General features: G+C 37.1%; 1 protein-coding gene across 4 annotated transcripts; it reads right to left on the bottom strand.

Annotated features, from left to right (window-relative positions):
* LOC116261484 (la-related protein 1A) lies at window positions 1-23,627 on the bottom strand. Of its 4 annotated transcripts, none has more exons than XM_031640259.2 (15): window positions 23,444-23,626; window positions 22,822-23,345; window positions 16,427-16,985; window positions 16,021-16,219; window positions 15,773-15,863; window positions 15,537-15,608; window positions 14,743-15,434; window positions 6,189-6,258; window positions 4,806-4,910; window positions 4,325-4,665; window positions 4,067-4,225; window positions 3,885-3,948; window positions 1,852-1,997; window positions 1,564-1,668; window positions 1-465 (listed from the first exon to the last, which is right to left on the bottom strand). In XM_031640259.2, exons 2-15 carry the CDS (start codon window positions 23,185-23,187, stop codon window positions 237-239), a joined length of 3,198 nt encoding a protein of 1,065 aa, XP_031496119.1. In that variant the 5' UTR covers window positions 23,188-23,345; window positions 23,444-23,626; the 3' UTR covers window positions 1-236. The 4 variants fall into 4 exon arrangements, 3 of the variants coding, with proteins under 3 accessions (XP_031496119.1, XP_031496120.1, XP_031496121.1); XM_031640260.2 differs by having other exon boundaries at window positions 23,548-23,625; XM_031640261.2 differs by having other exon boundaries at window positions 16,523-16,985; window positions 22,822-23,627.
* Window positions 23,628-26,422: the final 2,795 nt, after the last annotated feature.

Below are 26,422 nucleotides of genomic sequence, written 5' to 3'. Positions count from 1 at the left end.
AAAATGAAACAGATTTAATTTTAATCTGTTATTAATCAATTTTGATAATTCATTCCATGATTATTCTTATGTACAATGAAGCCGAGGTGAACCAAGAACTCCAAAGCAAAAAAAATTTCAGAGCCACCCATTCAACTCAAATCATCGTCATCATCAGAGGACTTATAGAAAAGAATTGGATAAAAACATCACAGCAGTCCAAAATTAAGCCCCCCCATCCTCCTCAACTTCCTTCACTATCCCAACTTCAACAAACTGGTAGCAGCAGCAGCTTCAGCTAAAGCTGGAGACTCACTGCTGTCTGTCTCATCCTTGGAAGCACCATTAGCACTATAATTACAATCTTTCGTTGCTTTTGACTTGGCTCTGAAATCGTCCAGGGAGCGAAACTCTTCTTTGAGCAACTTCTCCAGCTCGGGATGCAGCTTCAGAGGTCTTTTGTCCTTTCTATAGAAATGATATGCCCTGAAATTTCATTCAGAAATGTCTTGATCAAAATCTACAGCTTACAATGATAAAATGAAAAAAAAAACATTAAACTAATAGTTCACTCTTACAATCTCAATGTCATAATAAAGCATAACAAATTAACAACTTAAAATATCTATGGTTTTCAGCTGATATAAATGTGAAACCAGCGAAAGCAAGGTCGTGTCATTCCAAGAGTGAAAACAACATTGAAAAGCCAAAGCAGAAAAATCGTAAAGAGTTGTAAAAATCTGTTCTTCTTATCCAAATAATCATAAAGAGCTGATACTGTTTTCTGTAAGAGGAGACAGCCATACACACTCAAAGAGAACATCCCCAAATCGGCAAATCCAAAAAAAAAACCATCCATAGCATTGAAGAAGAGTTAAGGATCAAGATTGACGGATTAACTGTAAAATCTTCAAACAATAACATCCCCAAATCAGCAAATCCAAAAAAGAACAATCCCAAATCAAGAACATGAAACCCAAACTTTTAATAGCGAAAAGAACAAAAAAAACCACTTATGTCGCCAGCTGCCACCGGACACCACCGGACGTCGCCGTGGGTCGCCGGACGTCGTAGCCATCGCCCTCCATAGCTGCAGAACTTCTTTGCTGGGTAATCGTCGTCGGTGAAGTGAGAGCTCGTCGGTGAAGTAGGAGAGCACGACATAAAGTCGGGTGTTTTTTTGGGTTCGGATCGGGTCTAGCCCAGACCCAATCCAAAACGTATCCGGGGTGTATCCCGTATCCGTTTTCCCGTGTCGGCGTATAGACACAGGTACGTGAGCTAAACCCATGTATCCGTGTGTCGTAGCCTACCACCAAAGTTTAACTAGTCAACCAGTGTCAGATTGGACCTACAGCAGAACACAAGCAAATTGATGTCATGAGGCCCACAAACAGCTGGTTGGACAATAGTTTCTCACAGCAAAAACTAAGAACAAATTGCCTGGTGTCAACTGTCAAGTCATTGCTAATGATGTTCACTGGCCATCAAGGCTGCCTGCAGGAATGTTGCATTCAGGACGGTAGGAAAAACAAAGAAAAGCATTTGTCGTCTACATTATAAAGTTGAGTTAATGGCAATTACCAATACTTTTCAAGGCCATACAAATTTCCCTTGTGGTAGAACTCCAAAGTTAGTTTTTCAAAATCTTCATACAGGCATGCTCTAAACTTCTTTTCCAATCCATAACTGAAAATAAACAAAGAACTATGGTCAATTCCAGAATAAATAATCAACAAAATAGATTGAGGTATAAGTTCTTAAATGTCTCAGAGTCTGTGACTAATCAGAAGTGATGGCAAAGTTGAAGTGAAAAATTTAATAATGTTAACCAGAGAAATACGTAAATGAAGAGAGAAACCATCAAAATACCTATAAAACCTGAAAAGGCACTCTACTCCATAATTATAATTAGCAGCTGCATCTTCCAGTGCTAATTTCCGGAATTCATTATACATAGAGCGATTAAAATGATCACGGAGGAAATATGACCAGAATCGGTATAGGGTATTCATTTCCTGTATGCATCAATAACAGATCAAATTTATGACAATCCATTGACACTCCAGAAACATCCACAGTATGAAGAAATAAACTGCAGAGACGATCCATTGTGCAACAGAACAGCATAAATACCATATGCATGCCCACATTGTCCATGCTTTTATCAGTATCCTGACAGAAGCTTTAAGAACTTAAAACTAGTAACTCTAACAATATTATTCAGAAGCATGACGACCACAGTAAAGTAACATGATTAAAATTTTAAATTAGTTTGCTATGCACGCATTGAACATTTAGTTTCATCAAAAGTATCAGAAAAAAAAAACTTTAATAACTGGAGGTACAGAAAGACTCTTTTCCTGCAGTCTTTGCATCTCATGAATGATCTGCTTTGCCAATTCACCAACAAATGAGCAAAAAGACTATTAGGCAGACGTGCCAGCAAAAAGACTATCAAGCAGACAGTGTCAAGCACCTAATAGACAATTCCGCTAGTTTCTAGAGTATAAACAGATGCCACCTCTTGCTTAGTGAGCAAACCTTCTTTGTTGACAAGCAAAAGAAATCCATTATCTTCGCGAAAACAAGAAAGCCTTGAGGCAAACGAAATGCAATTTCTACATTCACCCTTACAAACATGTCCACAAGTTTTTCTGATAAGGTCACTTCCAAACATGACCACTTGTCCAGGACTGTTTTCACGGCTTATGAAGATCATAGCTCACCTTCACAGGTGTAAGTATACTCAATCTACCAACCAGATCCTAACCTTCCACATCATGCACTAAAATAACAGCAATTCGCAAAAAAATCCCATGTATCGTGAGGAATTCTTTCTCTTCTCAATCTCCATGATGGTCACTGCCGATAAATCCCACATAAATTCGAGACACACACCTTGCTTCCGTGAATCTGATTCCTCTCTCTTTAGTTAGAGAATACTATGCTTATGTTTACTAGTGTTATCCCGAGTCAACATATGCATATCCCACTGGTCATTCTTACCACACAAATAGACTTCATTTTGTTGTCACTTAGACAAGAAAATCACCTGTTTAAGATATGCTACTATAAAAAATGAGAAAAGTGTAACAAATGAGTTCATTTATTGGAAAAGGTAAGTCACAGCAAGTTACACAACCATGACATATAATATCTGATTTCCAGGGCCTCCGATCATGCGACAGTTCTAAGCTCCCTATTGAACAGAATATCTAGCTTGGCTAACAGAAGCACCTAAAAGAAGCATGTGTTTCTGAACCCTACATTCCAAGCATATCCACCACAAAAAATGTACTTAGATATAGTGCATTCATGGAAAAATGTCAAGAAACATACTGTGCATACAAAACAAAAATAAAGTTCCTTCTCTCAAGGATCTCAAATTGATAACTGAAACACTGAAGCTTAACAAGACCTAATTCCTAGTAATGCATCTATCTTCCTGTCTCCCTTGGCACCAAACCAACTGGCTGTCTAAGAAACTAATGCACCATAAGATGCACACTTAAAAGAATTCCAGAAGCTTCTTTAAAATCTCAGGCAGAAAAGGATGACAATGCCAATCTATGTCTTCATTCCTTTCAAAAAGCAAACTCCACTTGTACCAAGCGACCTGCGTATTTATTCAGTGTCACAGCCAGTATCCCCAGATAACACGTGATGAACATCTGTCTTTTTGGCATTATGCCTTCATTCCCCAGATAACACGTGAACATACTGCTCAAAAGAAAAAGTTGTGGGTTGCATAAACAAAAAACACTATGCCTTAGGTTAGAATTGCCACGAGGTGTGCGTTTCAGAGACATTACTTAAACACATCGCCAGATTTGAACTAGAGTCACTGGATAATATGAACAGAAACAGAACATCTTAGAAAAATAACAGAAAACATGACTAACCTCACTGCAACCAACCCCCATTCTCTTACGATCATTTAGAGAACCCTTGTAGTATTTCAAATACCTAAAAGAAACAGCCATCACAAACGAGTGGCATATGTAACCAAAGAATCAAGTATCAAGAAACCCTCTCATGCCACTTTTCTGATACCGATGCACACTTAATCCACAAAATAACTTACTTTTGCTGCTTGAAACCATTTGCTTCCAAAAGCTGGTGACTAGGATGCTGAAATGGAGGGAAAGACTTTGGTGCAGAACCAACAGGTGGGCTGCTTCCAGAAACTACACTGCTTACTGGAGAGCTACTGTAAGCATTATTTAACTTTGATGATGCCAGGCTGAGAACAGAATATGGTTGAAAGTGTTTTAGGATTATAAGTATGATAAACAAAAATGTATGTGTTGCTACATAATGAATGCAACAGAAGAGAACTCACCAAAAGTTTTCAGGTGGCGTGGATCCAAAGAAAAAGCCAACTGAGTTACTCGGTGGGCTTTCAGACACAACACCATACACGTTGCGACCCACATTGTGGACTTTAAAATTACCAGGAAACAAGCGCGGACTTTGTTGGGAATGAGACTTGTTATTGACTTTATTAGTCCTCCTTCGAGCATTAGAATGCCTGTCTTCATTGGTAGTGGTCCCACCAGAGGCAGCATTGGGCCTTGATGACAGAAATCCAGGAGTAAGACCACAAGACTTAGCATCCCCATGTTTCACATCAAAACCAGAGAGACACTTTTGTGCACTCTCAGACTGTTTGGCATGCAATTCCTGCATGCAAAAAAAAATCAAAGTTCTTCATTAAACTGTTCAATAACCTAAAATAGCATCAAATTCCACAGATACTAAGCAAGGACTACCCCAACCGAGAATTCAAAAAGGTTCATCCACTAGAAGATTCATGGGTCAACCTGCTCATAGAAATAAAGGCCATCATTGATCGTAGTCACAAGCTCACTTGCAATGGCCTTTGCTTCCCTTTCCTGAATTTTGTTGCCTTCCCCAGTTTTGAAGCTCTGAGGCAAACAGCAAAGCAACTTAGAAACATGATGCATGGTTATGCCTAGCTGGGATAGCACAACCCACACAAATACGCACTGACATGAAAAACTGCACTATATACATGACAAGCCACATTAAGAGTAAAAATTACATATAATGTGAACACCTTAAAGAATAGTAATTGCTTTTCTACCCATAAACTTCATACAACCCTTGCATTTAACTAATGGGGATGACACTTGAAAAAGCACCGGCTAACACAACATAAATTCGAACTTTGTGTTTGTTTGCAAAGATGCCGCATGTAATGGGGAAACTGATTGCAGAGAAGCAGCAAAAGTTCATGATATCATTCTGTTTATATATACATACATATAAACATACATGCATCCATGAATACATACATAGATATGTATGTATGTATGTATGTGTGTGTGTGTGTGTGTGTGTGTGTGTGGGGGGGGGGGGTGTGGTGTGGTTGGGTCTGTATGCTTATCTGTGTATGTTTTCTGTGTGTGGGAGGAAGGGAGGGAGAGAGACGGAACTCTTTGTCAAGTTCCCCTTCCCATGATTAACTAATCCTAGAGTTGAGAGACTGATTTTGGAGGGGAAACAAGAGGGGAAAGATAAATTATGTGAGAAAATGAGAGACAGAAAAGGAACCAAAGAAACCAGCCCCATAAACCACACTTCTGCCCAGAACTGCAAGCTGAGCTTCAATGTCAACCCGGAACTTTTATTCATACAGTGTTTCGGAAACAACTGGATAAGTATGCAACAGAAACCATAACCCAATTGCGATCCCCATTTGCATTTTAAGACTACAGGCCCCTATGGATTATGAAAAGTAAGCATTGACATGAAAAAAATTCACAAATGAAAGCAGCATTGGTTATTTTAGCACCTCCCACAACCTTTCCAGGAAACTAACTACAAAGAAGCTGCAACCAATTACTTCATGGGGGAAAATACGTATGCCACGAATTCATTAGGCCAATATAAACATATTCCCAGTTTCTAAACTTTAAACCAAACCAAGTAACCGAATAACACAAGAAATGAAACAGTTTAACCGCATTTGTTTTTAAAGGACAATATAGCAAAAATAAATTTCCAGCAATTTCTTTTTGCCATTATTTGTCTATGGCCTTTCCCTTACAATAGTTACAAGGCTGTCCAAGCAGTATATCACAAGAAAAAGCATTACAAGAAGATCTATGCAAAATTGAACTTCGAAGTCATTATTCATGTCCTATCCTCATAAGAATGGCAGGAAGTATGAACACCCAGACCTGAGTTACAATTACAAGTCGCTGCACATCATGGTCATTAACATCCATATCATCATCATCTTCCTCATTCCTATAAAAAGAGAAACAATGACTATTTGTTCAAAACTAGGAGCAGGGAAACATGACATACGCTGAACCAAATATAGTATTAATCATCATCATGGTGTCAGTCACTGGTATCTGCAATATTTCACACGGCTATTTTCAGGAGGCATAGGCATATAAACATGTACGGAAAAATCTGGAAATACAGGTTGTTAAATCAAGTACTTTTTGTTATTAATGCTTCAAGAAATCTTACAAACAAAAAATATTAAAGAAAATATTAATAAAAATTAAAATAGTTCACAGATGCTGAATTATTTCTCCAGAATCTCTTGTGTATCCCATTCTCTCCTTTTTTTTTGTGTCTTGTGTGTGTGCAATTAAAGGGAGAGAAATCTTCCAGAATCCCAGAGGCCTACAAAACATAGTTGCACATTTTTTTACTTAAATCCTATGTCACATGGGTGCGGGTACGGACTACTTTCAAAAAACTTGGGTACGGGGGTACGGCCGTACACACACACACACACACACACACACACACACACACATATATATATATATATATATATATATATATATATATCAAAAAATATATATTCGGACCGGTATAACATATTCACACACATATATATATATAAGATCCAACTCGTTTGGTGCTCTTATCTAAAAATATATCTGAGATCTGGTTTTTAGACAATGATACTCGAGTTTCAGGCCAAGATTGGATCTATTGTTAAAATCTGAAGTTGCCTTAATATGACTTCATTTAGATAGCATGCTCCGATCTGTTCTATGTTTGTGAGTCCGACTCTTATTAGATCCAGAACTCAATCCATTAAAATCTGAGTTCTAATTACTTATATTCAAAGGCCCATTTGGGCCCGGCGGGCAAAAGACCCAAATCTCTCTTGAAAACCCTAACTCTTCCCTCCCTTTCCCTCTTTCTTTTTCGAAGAGTAGCAGCAGCAGACCGGCGGCAGCTAGATGCCCTAGCTCTTCCCTTCCTTTCCCTCTTTCTTTCTTGGAGAGTAACAGCGGCAGACCGGCAGCGGCAAGATGCCCTAGCTCTTCCCTCCCTTTCCCTCTTTCTTTCTGGAATAGTAGCAGCGGCAGACCGGCGGCGGCAAGATGGGGCGAGTGATGGAAAACAGCGACGATGGAAGGCTCAGCCAAGAAAAGCACCGTTTGTCGGCCACGCACGACCACCGTGTTTCAGAAACTCGACAGAAATGGAGAAAACGATGAAAAAAAAGCTAATACCGTCGCCGGACACCACTTGCCTTCGCCGTCACTTGCCGTTCGTCGGGTGAAGATGGAAGTGGAACGACAAAAATGAAACGTAAAAGATAGGGTTCGAACAAATTAACGTTAAATTCGTTCTTTAAAAGTTAAAATGGAAAAAACGTTTTAATTAAAATCGGACAACTATAGACTCGGTCAACTTTGACCGTATCCAAAAACGGACAGATATGGCCTTCGGTACATTGACCGTACCGCACCCGTACCGGTACCAGACGGGTACTCCACCCTCAGAGCCGTACCCGTGTATCATAGCTTAAATCCAACAATCCAGATGTAATATTTACAATTTATATAGTGGACAGCATGCATCAGACTTGGCCTTGTTTATAATTTTATATGTTTTATGAGTGGTTCATGTAATACTAACAGGTCCAATACCTTGACCAAACAAATCATGATTTCTGTAGACATTTTTCCAAACCAAAAATGTGGTTTGTAACTTTGTAGTAAATAATGAATAAGCAATGCAACTTCATGTTCAAATTAACTAAGAAAAGATGCAGTCAAGAAATGCACCTAGGCTGCCAGGTATGAAACTAAAGGTGGCCTTAGTAGTTTCCTATGTAGGAAACACCCAATTTTTTCTTTAGATGGCTTCCATATGAAACTAAAAAGGGGTCATCAAATCCTTTTAGTTGCACAACTATTTTTGTCATTTTGTCCACTTTAAAAGTAACACTTGAAATGCTTAAGTTCGGTTTTGAACCTCTTTTTGGGTCCCAACTAGCCTTGATTTGTCCCACTTGGAAACCAAGTAGTCCATCAAGGGTGTTAGAGTATCACTCCTGAAACACCAGGAAGGGAACTCATGCCGCAGATTATTGCACTGTGTATTTGCATGGAGGGAACAGGCACAACCCCAGTTTACACTGGGTGTGTCAGCTCCGATACCATGATCCACTAGATTTGGAAGACAAGGAATGTGCATAGTCCATGCAGTTTGCTTCCATTGCATTGATGTGGGCCCCAACCTTAATGGGTCACTGCATTCTGTGGATGCAGCCTCCCGCCAAAGCAAGTGTCTAAATGGGTAAGTGACCAACTCAAGCAAAGAGTAAAAATAGGAAAGAGTTAAATGGTCGGGTCAGTAGATCAAGCAAGTAGGTCGGGGAAAAGCAGTCAAGTGAAAGATGAAAGAAAGCAAGCAGGCAAGAAGGGAAGGAAGAAGGCTAGGATACAAAATGGGGAGCAAATCAGGAAGGTAGCAAGCAAGTGGAGAAGAAAAAGGCCCCAAATGCTATTAAAAATTATAAATATTGCTGACATATATATATATGGTATAAATAATATAATACTATGGCACAAAGTAGGCTATACATGAACCTAAGGGTATATTTACAATCTTTTCATGTACTCTGGATCTTTTCCTCCAGTTAGATGTGAACAAACCAACAAAATGTGGACCTCTTTCAGACTTCACAGCAGATACAAAGCTATGTCACATGGATGCAGAGTGTGGGTGAGAGTGCAGGGTGTCGCAAATTTCAGAAAAACATGGGCGCGGGTGCGGGGTAGTTAGTCTGTGTGTGTGTAGCATAGTCACAAAAAATGTGATATTTTCGAGAGAAAAAAAATGTGAGATTCTGATTTCCCGAAAAAACACCAAAAATGCGTTTTTTTTTTTCAAAAAAATGGTAGAAACGAGAAAAAACACGAAAAAAACATTTAAGCGCATTGTTTTTGTGTTTTTTTTATGCTTTTTTTGGGGTGGATATGGCCTCATTTGTAATTAAAAAAAAATTAATGGTGGATGTGGAATAAACTTAATAAAACTTAGAAGTTAGAAAGTTAAAAAACCTTCATCGACACGAGGAAATCAGTCAGACGAAGAAATGGGGAAAACTCATCGTCATTTTAGGCTTTGTAAATTACTGACTTCCGACAAGCCTTTCCGACCAAAAAAAGAAAAAAACTCACAGGCATTTCTCCCTTGGGCGTTTTGCTGTGAGCGGCAGCCACAACAGTGGTACTTGCCGATGGAAGGGTGTGTTTTCCAGCAACCAGCAGGCCTCCGACTGGTGAGCAGCAGCCACTGCGGTAGGGTTTGATTACAAACGATGGATTTTTTTCAGTCTATTTGCATTGGATTTTTCAGTCTATTTGTGTTGGATTTTTCAGTTTATTGTGTGTTGGCTTTTTGTTGGTTGTTTTGGTTCTTTTAGCTGTGCATTATGTCCGTCAAAAACGCCGTCCGTTAGAAGCTGAGATATGCATTCTGTCCATCAGAAACTCTTTGGTTTTTGTTTTTGGACTATCTATGCCTTGGAATAATTAATGCATTATGTCTTTTTTTTTATTTCTATGGAACCATATTTTGTGCATAGCTCTTCGGCTGAATACTGATTTTTAGTTAGATGTTTTGATTCTATAGAAGGGATTAATATAGTATAACACTTTAACTTAATAATAGTTAATATTTCATACTTTATAAACGTGTGATTCAATGTTTGGAGAAGTGAGAATAAATATTATGCTGCTGTGCATAGCTATTCAGATAAGGCCTTACTTTCAGTTGTCTTTGTTTCTCTTATAATTTTATCAGTTATGAATTATGATTTTTTTTTAAAATGAAATGAGATTATGATGTTAAGTACTTTTTTAATGATATCTTATTAGCTTCTCATTTCTTTTGTTTTTTTCCTAATTCTCAGGATTTTTAAAAAAAAAATAAATTTTTTTAAAGTTTACCGTATTATTCCCTTTTTTCCCCGTTTCTTTCAAGTTGGCCGTATTACACCTGAGAAAAACCTCGCTATTTAAAACTCTGAAACATTATTTGTGACTACAATATAAAGTGACATCCTAGATTCCAAAATCTGCAACATTTTATTTCTTCCATATAATATACATACTCTGGAGTCTAATTTCAAATTTTACATTGTTACCCATAAAATAAGCAAGCATTAAAGTAATTACATATCTAGTATTATAAATTTATAACTATACAAATATAAAGAATATACATATATAAGACCGACTAACAAATAATACGTGTAGAACTTATCAACGCTATATATATCTATATATGAATATATGGCATATGCAATATATAAAGTTGAGAGCAGCACGCAATACCTAGTATTAAAACAGCAAAAGTATGAAGTAAAATACTAAAAACAATATAACAAATGCAGCAAAACAGAAACATCATTTCTAAAAAATTAAAAATGACAACAATGACCTCAACTTGGATGCTTTGCTGTTTTAGTAAGTCCATGTAACATAGACAGAAAATATCATAAATCTCATCCACGCAAACAGTTGCTGATATATAATATATATATATATATGTGTGTGTGTGTGTGTGTGTGTGTGTGTGTGTGTGTGTGTCAAAAATCAGACCCATTCAAATTAATTACTAAAATATTTTTTTATAATCTAACCTTATAGATGTGATCTTAAGAGCTATGTTACATAGGTACGGATATGGAGCATTTTCAAGAAACTTGGGTATAGAGGTACAGCCATATATGACTAGTTAATGTTTTTTTTCTAGTATCTTGATTTTTACTTGCTTAGTTGTTTATAGTTTATGAAAAAATTAGTTTTTTTTATGAAAGTTTTATTTAGAAGTTATATTGAAGTTATTTACAAATCAAAATACAGACATTTTCCATTAGATCCCCTCATTAATACAGTTTCTATATAGTAGGTTCATAAACTGGGCTGTCTCTCTCTCTCTCTCTCTCTCTCTCTCTCTCTCTCCTTTTTCACGTTTCTTTTTAGGTCTATCCCTCTCTCTCTCTCTCTCCCCCCCCCCCTCTTTATCACATCTCTTTTTATTTAATCTTCATTATTATAAAATTAACATTCATTATTATAGTATCTTCATTATTACAGCATTAAGTATAGAGTTAACCTTCATTGTTACTGTATTAAATAGTATTAAAAAACCCTAAATTCCAGACAAAAACAAACTCAGTCAACTTTGACCAAGACTTAAAATGGATACGGTGTTGGGTACATTGACCCTACCCAGTACTATTTTGACTGTACTCAGTACTGTACCAGTATGGGTACCTGTACCGTACCAAGTTGGTATGAATACTGCACCATTTGAGCAGTACCCGTCAGACATAGCTTAAAAGTTAAAGAGTGATTTCGTAGAGAAACATATATTAAGTTAGTTAGTTTTTAATCTACTAATGTTTTTTAATAATCGAGAAATGAATGGCTCTTATGACATCAAAATTTTTATAGTAAAAAAATCAATATTTTTTACAAAAATAACTGACACCAAAAATGTTTGTTTGAAACATTTTTTTAGCACAAATTCAAGAGGACAGGTTTTTATCCCTTACCCCTTTTCGTTCATATATATGGACAATATTTTCAAAACAAACCACACAGTATACTGCAGGCCAGGCCAACATTATCGACAAAATTTTTTCACATTTCCAAAATATTTCAGAAAGCATATATCGCAATATCATTGTCATAACAATTTTTTCCCCTTTTCAGAAAGTACTACATTTGGAATGTGTACTACTGTACTTTCTCTTTTTCCTTTTATAACTTAAAAAAAAATATGAATGTTATTCAATGTTTTTCTACTAAAAATAGTATAAATTTCATGTTTGTGTGCCTGTGTGTTGTTGTTGTTGTTGTTACGTGTCTGTGTGTATAACTGTCATCACAAATATACTTATCAGGCCTTACAATGCAAGGTTCTTTTTTGGTGAGGATTTTTCTTTAGGAAAATCTTAGGAATTTCCAAACAGAAAAGGAAAAAACTTGAAAATAGGGAATAATAAATTAAATGAAAAGCTCAATTAAGTGAAAAGCTAAAATGGAAAATAAAAAAAGTAAAGATAAAAAGACCAGATGAGTCAGAACTTGATAATTAAGTAACATGCTAGACGTATAACAAATAAACAGTTGACTAAGAAATAAAATTCAACACATAACAACAATGAAAATTAAACATAAGCAACATAAATTAGGCATACATATAAACACACACACACACACATATATATATATACAAATACTATGATATTTTTGAAAATATAGTGATACCAAGAAAAATGACAAGAATGAGAAAAGCTCAAAAAGGCGTATCCTTTTGAAAAGAACGTGAAAAATAGCTTTTTTCTTTTTTGCTTTCTCTTGTTTGAGATTAGTGGCATCATGAATTCACCTTTTACTCAAACTACATTATTTATATCATTCTAGTGGTATCATGGATTCACCTTTAAACCATAGCCACAAATATCATTCTCAGGTTTTTATTGCCAAGGTTTTTCTTGGGCATTTTCCTGCAAAGTTGTTTTCTCGGGAAAATTTCAGAGTTTTTACAAAAATAAAAAATCAAAATATTAAGTAAAAATACAAGAAATGAAAAAACTAATATATATTGTATTGCATTTAGTAGGTCATATTAAATGCCTAAAAGAAGAAGAAATAAAACAATCAAACAAAAGTCAATACAATAAAAACAGAAAATGAAATAAAAAATAAATGAAAAAATCGCAATAAAGTTGCGTTAAAAATGTGATAAATTGATTTTTAATGATTTTTTCAAAATATCGCGATATTTTTCCTTTTTCTGTTTTCTTCATTTTTTGTTAATTATTTTCGAAAATATCACGGTATTTGTAGCTATGCGTATTAAACTTAAACGAAATTGTTTATTATCGTTTTTATCACTATTATTATTTCAAACAGTTTTTTAGTTTCTTTTAGTGTCTTCTTATTAGTTTCTTATTAGCTTTATTTTACCTGATTTTTAAAATTCTTGTCATTTTTAAAAAATTTATGGAGATCTTAATATTTTACCGACTTTGCGAAGAAACACCCAAGAAAAACCTTACCATTAAAAACCCAAGGACGACATTTGTGGCTATGATATATGTATAAATAAATATATATATATATACATATATATTTATTGATTTATTTAATTATATTGCCACCTCATCCATAGCTTTTTTGAAAAATGTTACAGCTGCATTTGCACATTTTATCACAGATATCCTGCTCAGGTTTTAATGGTGAGGCTTTCTCCATATTAATCGGATAACATTTTTTGCTTGGGAAAACATCAAGAATTAAAGAATATATATATTAAAAATAAAAGATAAAACATTAGTTCCTATTTTTCTACAAAGAATATTCATAAAAATTCAAAATAGTTGGAAGAATCTCCGAAATTTTAAATATATTAAATGCATTTTTCCTTTCAAAAATGTGCAAAAGAAAGAGAAAAGAACGTGACATTCTCATTCGGGTGTTTATTTCAAAATATCATGAATTTTTCATTTTTTTTATTTTGTTTATTCTCCTGGATTTTCCTTTTTTTGGGAAAAAAAACGGCAATACTCGTGAAAATAATATAATAAAGACCATGTGACAACACGTTCAATTTACCTACCAAACTTGAGTAGCAAATTTTAGATTCATGCGTATGAACTTACAGCGTAAACAAATGCAGTAAAGTAGAAGAGAATAAGATTCCAAGAATCAATGCCTCATTTAATTAAATAGATACTAGCCTGTTTGGACGTGGGTTCTCCTATATTCAGCTCATTTTTTGCATCAATGTCTCAGTCAATAACAATGAGGATGCTTAGCAGAAAAAATTGCTGTCTTTAAGGGCATATCTTTGATGTCATCACGCCTTGGTCTTTTAGACACTGAAAACTTACAAATACATGCTCAACTTTTGGTATAACCAAGACACGCTTAAATTTGATCCTTGTTTTAACCTTTAATATGCAAAATTGCAAATCAAGCCGACAAACGTAACATATAAACCTTGCATGTTTTCATTAAATGTTCAAAAGTCAAACATGTGTGTGTAGTTTTATTTAAGCATATGAAAGTGATATATACAGAAAGGAAGAAAGGGTGGTGAACCACTGAAGGACCGGAAGAGAAGTTCTTAAACATAATATCCACCAAGGGTTATGGATAATTTGCAAGTAAACACTTCAATTTCTGCATAGGTAAAGTGAACGTGCATGTCCCATACAGAATTCCATATGAAGCTTTGAAAAAAATTTATGCACTAAGAAGAGTTTATCGTTGTCTTATTAACATGAAAACATAATTCAGAGCATGGAAAGCCTTTAGCGACACAGAAGTACTATGTTGAAAATTGGCAAGCCAAAAAGTAAGGTTCCACCACTTTGAGCCTCCTGCACTTCTACTTGCAGAATTAAACAAATATGAGGCATCCAGAAAATGAAGAAAATAGGATTACCTTCTACCAGACGATAGATGATCCCTTCTGCTCGTTGGCTCCAATTCAAGCTCTTCATCAAGAAGGAAGGTGCTCTGATCCCCTTTATACATAGACGGACCATCTACAAGAGAATCATTTACTACCACTTCCGACCTACCCAAGGAACTGGTAGATGAAGATACAGATGCTTCACAAAAACCTCTGCTACCAGGGTAATAACCTGGAATTTTACTACATTCACTGACATTAGACAGGACACTGCCATTACCTACTTCCACATTACTCTTGTTAGTCATTATCGCAGATGCCTTTTGTACATCAGTAGAGATGTCTTTCTCTTTTTTTTTCATGGAAGAGCTTGGAGATGCATTTTCAATTTCACAAGCATGTTGTGATAGCATACCTCTGCCCTCCTCTTCATTTTCTGAAGTTTCATGATGCAGTTCTTTTAACTGGTTATGAACATTGTTAGGCACTTCATGAAGAGTTTCTGCAACTACGTCAGCTTTAGCTGATGTCCCATTATCCACACTATCAGATGTTTCATGATGTTCAGCCAGCTCTTCAGCCTCTTGTGATTCATCTCCTACACCACTAGATTTTGTTATAGTAACATGGCTTTGTGCAGCATGTGAAGATGGTAACGGTGCATCATCGGGCAAGGGACCAAGAAACTTGTCCCAGTCTTTGCTTTTCCTCATCATATTCTCCTGTAACTTGCCAAACAATACAGACAAAGACATGATGAGAAAATGACACGTCAAAGTACATCAACAACTTCGACAGAAGTTAAGAACAGGTCAAAATGTTACCCGCAATTCTACTTCATTTGAGTCCTTTAATGCATCAATAACAAGCCCAATATCTTCCGTCATGGCTAGAACCTGAAAATCATGAGAAATTTTAAACCAGTAATGTGAAGAAAACATGGAAACATGTTCTACTGAGCAAAAAGAAATCAAACAAAAACTAAATTAAAGCTCCAAGTATGACTATGTGTTTGATATGAAAGAAAATCCATGCAACAATGCAAATTTGAGGGACCAACCCGTCTGAAGCCTGCAATTATGCTTATAGGAATCCAACCTTCTTGGTCAATCTTACTCCGCATAAACCTGTCCTTACACAAGTTCTCTGAGCTGAGCAACGAAATTGAATGTATGTTAGTTTGCAGGCCAATACAGAAAAGTCAGAAAGAGAAAGAGCATGCTATGTTCTGAAACAAAGCAATGTACTGATATCAATATATCAATTGGACAAGACATAAACACAAAACATGCACAGAAAAATAATTACCTGAAATAATATTCTATCTGCTTGACTATCCGACTCCTCAAATCATGTTGATCAGATGACTGGGTGCCAACATCTGAAGCTGGAGGAGGAGGAGGAGGAACTGCCAAAGAAGGGATAGGAAGAGGTGGTGGAGGAGGAGGAGGATAATATGGAACACTTGTGTGTTGATAAGGTGTTGGTGCAGCATGAAACATCGGAGCTGCATTGAGTGATTTGTGACCACCAATTAAAAATAAAAACAAATAAAATAAAAAGAGAAGAAAGGAAGCTAAATCAACAGATAATGCCATCAGCTGAACTATTCTTTGGGTTCAACTTAAGCAATGACATTAACCATAAATGCAAAAATAGCTCAGAGGGTACAAATAACAAGCAATTCAATTCATGAAATACATTTTCCTCATACCAGCTGGTGGTCCATTTATAAAAGGTTGAGGTGGACCATAAAAAGGAGGATGTTGGGCTGGAAAAGGGGGTGGGCCAGCATGAGGAGGAACATTACTAGGGATGAACGCCCTTTGTTGATGCCATGGATGATTGTAGCGACCAATAGACTCCTGGGATGTATTTCTTCTATTCTCAAAATGTCCAGCGTATGCATTTGGGTCGCCCCGCATTGGTGCTTGGAAGTTCCTATAGGTGTCAACACCCATTCCTGCTGGAGGTCGATTAAAAGGTCTGACAGCCATATCATATCCAGGCCTAACAAAATGAGCTTCTGAAGGGATCAACTGAGCAGGTTCAGCAGGAAAAGGATAGTCTTGAACAGGAGCATGTTGAGGATTCATAGGCATCGGATAAACAGCTTGCATGTGAGGAGGAGGGTAATGCATGGGAGGAACGAACGAAGCAACACCATTTGCAGCATAATTACGCTTTGAACTTTGTTTATAATGCATATGTGAGTGCCTATGAGGACGATTTCCACCACTATAACCATTTGACCTTGGTGTGCGCACTGGTCCCTGGAAAAGAAAAAACACAATATCACGCCATATGTGGCATTGGGATTAGCCTAGGCAAAAAAGCATCATTATCATTATTGTCATCATTAATGACCTATGTTGGATGGACGTGGACATGAGCATTGGTATTAGACACTTATTATAAGTGTCTGATACACAAAATTAAAAACTAAAAAGTTGAATACTTGCTTAGAAGTTGAAAGCACTAGGCAGGCCTAGGCAGTAGAAATTCAAAAAGGCCTAGGTGGCGCCTAGACAGGCCAAAAACAGTAAATGAGAAAAAAAAGAAAAGCAAGAAGAAGAGAAGAAGAAGAAAAAGAAGAACATCAAGAGAAAGGGAAGAAACCAGAAAAAAATGAGTAAGAAAGGTAAAAGTAGAAGAAAAAAGATTATAACTTTTTCACTTGGGGTGTCTATGTGCACAACCTAGTCGAAAAAGGTGGCAGGCTGGCAGCTAGGCCTAAACACATTCTTTAATACCAAGGACACTTCAATCGCAGCAAGTCCAAAAGGTAGGAAGGAGGGGCAGCACCTCATCCCCTACCTTTGTGCTTTTACATTTGATATAAAAGGCATCTCTGTTAGAAAAAGAAAAGGAGAAAAAAAGAAGAAGAAGAAGAAGAAGGCACATCCATTAGAAGGAGCATCCGTATCTAAAGTGTTGTTGGAAACTGACATAAAGTGACTGCATACATAGTTATTCACAAAACTAGTGCATTTCTCCTAGATGTAATATAGTATCCAGTACCCACAGGCCCTTATAGTAACCAGAGGAATATGCTGCAATGCCAAGGTTTTATCACCATTTTTTCACCTAAAACAGAAATCTTCCTACCTAAGAAGGTACTAATATAGAGGTCAATTTACCACGCCTACCAATTGCATTTTGCTTGACTGTTGACATAGACAAGCTACAAAAAATTGTATGCCCACATTAATGTTTTTGCTTCAATAATCTATGTTGCATAGACACTTCAAAGAACATGAAAAGTCAGACAGGAACATTTCTAGACACTGATGTGTCGACACACCGTTTTTTCCAATATGAATTGTCCAGAAAAGACATGCATCTCTTTGCAAAAAAGAAAAACTTATTTCTAAACACAAACGCACCTCACACCTGAGAACCTCATGTGACATCTCTCTTTGTTTCCAGCAAGCAACGACAAAAGCAATGGCACCTGCACTCTATTGTTTCCCCTCCATCTCTTTCCTTTCTCCCCTCTCTCTCTCTCTTTTTCCCTTTCTCTTTTCTTTCCTCTCCACCCTTCCCCTCCCACCCCCACCTCCCCAAAAAAACAAAACACACCCAAACATTCTCTTTTTTCCGGTCATCCCTAACAGCCCGCACACCCACCCACCCTTTTCCCCCCTCCCACCGTTTGTCTTGTGTCTTATTTTTAAAGGGTGACTAGGGTCCTTCTTTAAAACCAAACTTTTTTAACTTTATTTTTATGTAATGATATTTCAAATTAGACTCAAGTAATCTTACTATAAAAAACATTTACAAACATAGACAAATAAAGCAATTAAACAGTAAATTAATTAAGTATATAATAGGTTTAGAATTTGTTATGTCACTTTTCTCTATAAAATTACATATAAACACACACACACACGCACACAAAACATACATACCTACATCTATATATGTATGTGTGTGTGTGTGTGTGTGTGTGTCCAAGTGTTCAATTCTTTTAGGCTCGCCGTGTCTAACATCGACATTCGTGTCCATGTGCATGCAACATAGTTTATGACAACGCTTAAATGTGGAAATTAATACCACCATTGACCAGTAAAGGGTCACCAACAAAGTTGAAGGCATTAGATTCTTGATTTTATTCATGAATTTAAATTCATCAGTTATGCTTAGTGCAGTCATTCAGGTCAGCATGGTATTTTAAGCTATAGCACAGAGGTTTACTCACAATTTTTTATGCATGAATGCTGGTGGGATGCGGGTCCACCATTTTCTCAAGAAAAATTTGGGTACAAGTGTGACAAGACTATAATATATTCTGTATATACATAAGCATATATACAAATTTGAATTGGAGCAAAAAGTATGACAACCATGAATTTTTAACAGCTGGACCCATAGTGCACGTGGATACTCAACTCATGTGCAGCAGCCAATTTGCTGCACCCATCAAGGTTCAAACATATGAGCTAGACATGAGCAGGAGGAAAAAGATTCTTTACCATAATCAAATATATCCTCATGCAATATTCTAGATACAAGCTTGTGGCATCAAGTGCAAACTGCCAAGCAATAACTGATGGAATAAACCCAACAAAGTAAGCAACAGCTATAAGAGACTCAACAAAGTAGAGAAAAGAGGAGATGTATCACATTTGAATTGTGCTTAATGCACATGCCCATGCAGCTATATAGTGAAAAGCACTAAGCAGACCCAATGTTGTAAAAAGAGTATCGTAAGGCGTATCGGTTGGGCTTTAAGATACGCCGTATCGTAACGTATCGTAACCGTATCGTAAATTTTAAAAAAATGATAATAATAAATCAGAAAAAATTTAAAAAAATCAAAAAATTCATAAAAAATCAGAAAAAATTAAAAATAATAAATTCTTCATAGAAAACATGGTTTAGTCTTTTAGATAATGATAGACTTATTATTTTGCTAAATGCTATAAACTTATACGTTCACGGTTCATCATTCATACTTCATAGACATCAAAATTCATAACAATATCATTCTTTTTCATCTTTATCTTCATGGTTTAAAAAAAACCATTTCCTCTCAATGGGAATCAGCCACCCATGCACAAATCCATGGTTTAATAGATGATTTCACGGTGACAATCGATGATTTCACAATGGAAATCGATGATTTCACAATGGAAATCAATGATTTCCCTCTAAAACGGTACAATCTATAGATTAGAAATGAGGAAGGGGTGGGTTTTTATAAAAAAAAACTCGAAAAAATGGGGTTCAAGTCTCCTTTTTAGAAATCAGCCTGTATCGTACGATACGGGCCGTATCGTACGATACGGGGGCCCGTATCGCACGTATCATACGATACAGGTACGATACACCCCCATTTGCGATACAGGGGGTGTATCGTATCGTATTTTGCAAACGATACGATACGTATCGTACGATACAACCCCGTATCGTACGATACGTACAACACTGAGCAGACCTGTGTTCTATACCTTCAAAAATGGCTAAGCAGTGCCTAGACAAGCCAAATAATAGTAAAAGAATAAAAGAAGAAGAAAAACAGAAGGAAAATGTAGAAAAAGAAGGAAAACGTAGAAAAAGAACACAAAGCAAACTTTTAATTTTTAAGAGCTTTTACAAAATTGTGTGCCAGGCTACTACAACCTAATAAAAAAGGTGACAGACCAGGCCTAGGCAAGTGCATTGCAACAAGGGCAACGCCATCTATCCAGAAACCAGCCAATGGTTGCCCATGCCATGCTAAAAGACTAGCATTCAGACCATGGATTTGAATTATTTTATGTAAAAGAGACAGGTTAAATTTTTAAGCAGGTCCTGTGTATCCTTCAATAATAGTTGGCATCTGGGGTAACTAGCCAGTTGCATCAGCTATTGAGCAAACTATGTTTTAAACCAGCAACTAGTTGGTCAAATTAGTCCATTTGTCAGCCTAGACATTGTCAGCCAACTAATCTCTGACCTATAAGTATATGTGTGTTTGTGTGTCTGTGCACGCATGTGTGTACATTCCTTGTCTAGATCTATGTCACATAGGTACAAGGTGCAGGCTGCCAGGCGCCCTATTGCTTAAAAAGAAAACACGGTTACAGGTGCAGTGAGGATACATTTCTGATTGGACAGACCAGTCACTGCTAGTTTTTACTTTTTACGTATTTGATTTATTTGTTGTAAATCAACTGCATGGATGTGATTTTCGAAATCGAAACATGATAAAACAATATGAAAACGACATTTTTTAATCGTGTAACTGTAACTAAGATTTTGAAAAAGCTCAATAATCAATAATCAATAATCAACTTTATTTAACTTACAAAGTTCATCTTGTATGTCCAAAAGCTAAGATTTAAAGACCATACCTACATACTTAGCTTTTTGAAAGATGTGATTGAACAGAAAAGTTGACTAATCTTACTCATTGGGTGAAGCTGCTCTATTTTTCAAAACAAACATGGGTGCACGACTTGAGAGAGACAGAGGGAGAAGGAGAGAGGGCAAGAGTTTAAAGTTTAAAAGGTCAACCCTTTGACCCTTTTAAACACTTTTTTATATATTTGTAAACTTTCTTTACTTTACAGTTTACTCATATTTTGCCTATATTACGAAAATAGACTCAAACTTTAAATACTTACAAATCATACAAAAACAGCCTATATTTTTTTAATCATTTTCTAAAGGGGCAAAATGGGTTAAAAATTTGTCATTGATTAAACTTTAAACTTAAACTAAGTTATTTATCATCACTAAAAGCCTAAAACATCATTTTGTCATTTTATTTAGTTATTCTTTATGTCTTCATATTAGCTTCTAGCCTTCTATTTATTTTATATTTACCTAATTTTTAGAATTTTTTCATTTAAAAAAATTCCAAGCTTTAAAATACCTGGTAAAATATTTGTTGCTATGAGACAAACATACGTGTGTATATAAAGAATGCATACGCTTGTGTGTGTGTGTGTGTGTGTGTGTGTGTGTGTGTTGTATAGGTCACAAATTAGTCAATTTGACAACATAGGTCAAAAAATAGCAGGTTTGACAACATAGGTCAGTTGGCAACAGACTCATCGGACAGAATTTTGGATATTAAGATTAGAAACAACAACTTTCATAGCTAGCAGATAAAACAGCTAAAGAAATAATTAAAACTTCAAGATATAAATTCCCTAAGTAAACAACTAACATCATTGATCAAGCCATACTAGAATAAAACCGAAATGATTGATAATGTTTATGATAAATAGTAGATGTTCCTTGAAGACAAGTACCTTCCTATGTTCATTTTGCTTTAAAAGCATAAATGCCTGATGGACAAGTCACAAGAGATATACTTGAATTTGTATCTATGGACCTTACTTATCATGTCCTTGTACATACAAAGTTATTTCAATCTAAAAGAGAATAAAAATGTTCAGACCAACGGTCCTGAATCAATGTCCAAGTTGGGGTCCCGTCTGGGTCGACTGGGATGGACTGCTGAATCGACTCGCAAGGTGTGACGATGCTTTCAACCATAATCACTTTACAAGGAAACTTTTGCCATCGATCATCATTATTTAAAATAAACAAGTACGTAACCAGCAATTTTGTCAAATGTTTGTAAATCCAGGCTTCCAGAAAAATCATAAGGTTATACTTGTAAGAAATTAAATCATCATACTTGGATCCGTTTGAGAAAAAAAAGTAACATGCTTTAGACGACTAAGGCTTACAATACCAGACTTCCCAAAAGTTTTAGAGGTTCCACTTGCAAATACTGGACGCAGACGGCTAAGATTTTAAAATGTTCGACAAATGGGTGACACTTTTAGATGAAACTTTAAAGTTTAAACATGAGTTAGTGTTTATTAATTGTTGCTTTGACTGGGTTCAGTTCTCCGTTTATATGCTTACCACTATCATGAATCTGTGGAAACATCTTAAAGAGATTCAAGATCCAACTTATCCTTCAACATGAGAAGCATCGCCACAAAACGAAAAAGATCAGTCGGCAATGAACGATTCTTTCACAATAAAACCAAAAATGTTTTTGCTCGACAGCACGCTTAATCGTCCTTACTTTACCTATGAGCTAGAAAGAAACCAGGTCATTAAAAATAACAGGATACAGCCAAACAAGCGCAAAAGGAAAACCTGCACGGGGCGCCGTGGCGGGCCAAGCGGCGGCGGAGGAGGAGGAGGAGGAGGCGTAGGTGCAGCCTCACTGCTGCTTCCGCAACTGTGCGCTGCATCCGGATGATTAACTGCGAGGGGCGGCCACGACTCGGCACCCATTACCGGCCCAGCGGGACTCCCGTCTATCGCCTGTCGCCTCCACACATTGGGCCTCTCTCCCTCGCCCTCTGCAATACCAACACTCTCCGTCCTGTCACCTTCGCCAGCATCCCCGACTCTCACCGATGCCTCAAACTCCTCCGACAGTCGAACCTCCACAACAGCCCCATCAGGCGGGGACGGAGAGCAAGAAACAGCGGCCACGGCAACGGAGCCGCACTCCATCACCAAGAAAACCTAAATTCAAACCACTTACAGGGTCTACGCCTCACCAAAGCTTTGGCATCTATTGCTTCCGTCTCCCTCGTTTCGTCCCCAGCCGATAGCTTACGAACGATCAATACGAAAACGATCAAAGATCGTCCACCCTTCGCCGCGCATAACTGCTTCAAGAAAGCCGCAAAGAAGCAATGGTTACTGCTATGATTAGGGTTTCAGCAGAAAAGAGCAAGAAGCTGGATATGAGCAAAAGATCGACTACCAAATAAGACGGAGAGAGAGAAAGAAAGAGCTCAGAATGAAGAGCTCATTTACAGAGGGAGAGAGAGAGGGCACAGGAGCAGGAGGAGGAGGAGGAGGAGGAACCAGATGCAGCTCTGGACAGAAAGGAAGCGAGAGTTTTGTCTGGTGTCAGCGAGAGGCAGGAGAAGAGAGGAGACTAACGAAAGCGAGGGTTTTTATCTGGCCACACGTGCGAGAGCGTACGTGTCGAATGTCCCGGCTCAAGGAGGCAAGGCGATGCGAGGCCAGGGACGGGGAGGAGACGTATCGTGGAGGCCGCTCCCAGCTGTTTTTAGTGAAACGCGATCTGATAGTGCAGATTTACAAGTGGATGCTTCTTCAATGCAACGCCGTCAGGGATGGACGGAGGGGAATCACACGTCCCAGGGTTAGAGCGACGGATATGGAAAGCGCTGTTCGATATATCGCCTCCGTCTAAAGGGACGGGTCGGGTCGGGTCGGAACAACGCATTGGAGTCAAAACTCTCGCGCGGAGTTGTATTGCTTTAAACCGGATCCAGGGGTAGGGCAGTAGCAGAGACGTCAATGGATCGGGTTCCGACATGATACACGTATAACTAAATGCCATTAAACGAACAGTTGCATGTTAATATTCGAACCCGGGTATGGATTCACATTCGAATTAACAAACAAAAAAAAAAAATCAGACTACACCCAGTTCGATTCTTATATAATTACAGTTGATTCCGACCAAGAGCCAATTTTCATGTAGATCACATACATTTAAATTCGAGGCATTGACAGTGGAGTTGAGTTCCTATTTTATAGGTTGAATTGAGTATGTCTATTCAACAAATTAAGTTGAACAGCCAATGTGATATTCATTAATCGATTGATACTCTGCTGAAATCAAATGAATTTGTTTGGATTCCACTAAAATATAAGTCCAATTCCTTTTTTCTATTTGAACTTGAAAACCTGTCGGAAGGGGTATGCATCCCCGCTTTCATACATACATAGGAAAGTGTGCAACAATGAGAATGGACATCTTCTGACATCTCATGTTTCATTTATTGAACTAGTACAACTATGACTACGGCTATGTGTCCAACTAGTATATATATTGCTTGCATGCACTCTTAACCGTCAGTCACAATAGGGTTGCATTTGTGAGGTTGTACGCCTTGTTTCATCAGTCTTCCATACAACAAATTGTTTGTAGAGACAATTTTGAAATTTGATTATGCATGAAATTTGTCATTTTTATGTTATAATTCATGCATTTGCCAATGTTGGAAAGTTCACTCAATTCAGATACAAAATCAACAAATTAAAAGCCTTTTAGTGTTCTGTATGAATTTTCCAGGAAGATCCAGATCCAAGTCTGCTTCAATTGAAATCTAATTGATCTTAGATCAGACGTGAGCTCGAAATCTACTCCAAACCCAAATTTATCTAGCCCATTTTAGTGAAACTCCATACAATTCTTCGTATTTTAGAACCAGTATTTATGTTGTTTAAGGTGTTAAAAGGAGCCAGTGTTGGAAATTTCACTCAAATCAAAGACAAAACGAGCAAATTAAAGGCTTCTTAGTGTTTGTAGGAATGTTGGGGGAAGATTCAAATACAAGTCCGCTCCAGTTGAAATCTAATGAATCTTGGACCAGACGTGAGCTTCAAATGCACTCGAAACCAAAGTTTATATAGCCCATTTTAGTGAAGCTCCAAATAACTATTCGCATTTTACCCCCGTGTTTATGTTGCTTAAATTGTTAGAAGGAGCCAACGTTAGGACTTTCACTCAAATCGGAGACACAATGAGTAAACTAAAGACTTTTTTATTTGTTTGTAAGAATCTTGCAGGAAGATCCAGATCCAAGTACGCCCCAAAAGAAATTGAATGGATCTGGGCCTAGACATGAACTCTACCATGCACTCGAAACCCAAGTTTATATATCCCATTTTAGTGAAACTCCAAATATCTTTCCGTGTGGGACATCCATAACCTGAAAGTAATTATAGAGGGCTTTCGACTTTCTATGGAAAACATTTTCTAGAGGGACAAAAATTTCATGAAATGGGTCTTTCAAGCGGGACAAAAATTTCAACGAAATCATTTGCACCTTCCCTCTCTTGTCCATGCCAGCCATAGGGCTTCCCCTGTTTTTTTCCCTTGCTGAAACCCAACGGATCCTGCGCTGTTGGAACCCCACGAAGGCTGAGTGGCTCTCTCTCTTCCTCACTCCCCCCTCCATTCTTCTTCTTCTGCACTCATCCGTTCTTTTCCTTTTGCATATACCAAGGTGTCTCTTTGCCCATTTCTATTTTTTCTTCGCCACGAATCCATCAATGGTGCACAAGGTCCGTGTCTTTTTCTCTCTGTCTCTTGCCTTATTTTGATTGGGATTTTTCATTAGCTTTGATTTGGAATTTTTCCGTTTAATGTCAGATTTGGGCATTTTTTATTTGTGCCTTTTGTTTTCTTTGTTAGGCCATGTTTGGATGGATGGAAAGGAAAAGATTTTAATGGATAGAAAAAAAAAAAGAGAAAGAAAATGATGAGGAAGAAAAGAAAGGAAAGGGAAAAAAACTGTTATAAAAACTTGTTTCGATTAGAAATGAAAGGACATGTCAAAAATCATATTTGTTTAGTTGTATAAAGGAAATAACGAGAAAATATTTATTTATGTTTACATTAATGCCCTCAACATTCATTATCAGTTTTGTTTGTGAATGAACAAATCTTATTTAATTATTTATTACAATATTTAACAAAGATAAATAATAAATTAAAATGTTAAGAGGCGGCGGCCCATGGGAAGGAAATATGAGAGAGAGAAAGAAGAGAGAGAGAGAGAGGGGTGCCTACAGTGGGTGGGGATGGAGGGAGGAAGAGAGGGAGAGAGAAATGTGGAGAGGAGAGAGGGGGGAGAGAGAGAGACAGACGTGGAGAGGGGAGAGGAGAGAGGGAGAGGAGAGAGATATATCTGTGGAGACA

The sequence above is a fragment of the Nymphaea colorata genome, chromosome 9 (genome assembly GCF_008831285.2).
Source record: "Nymphaea colorata isolate Beijing-Zhang1983 chromosome 9, ASM883128v2, whole genome shotgun sequence".
Taxonomy (NCBI): Eukaryota; Viridiplantae; Streptophyta; class Magnoliopsida; order Nymphaeales; family Nymphaeaceae; genus Nymphaea; species Nymphaea colorata.
This window is presented reverse-complemented; position numbering and strand designations above follow the sequence as displayed.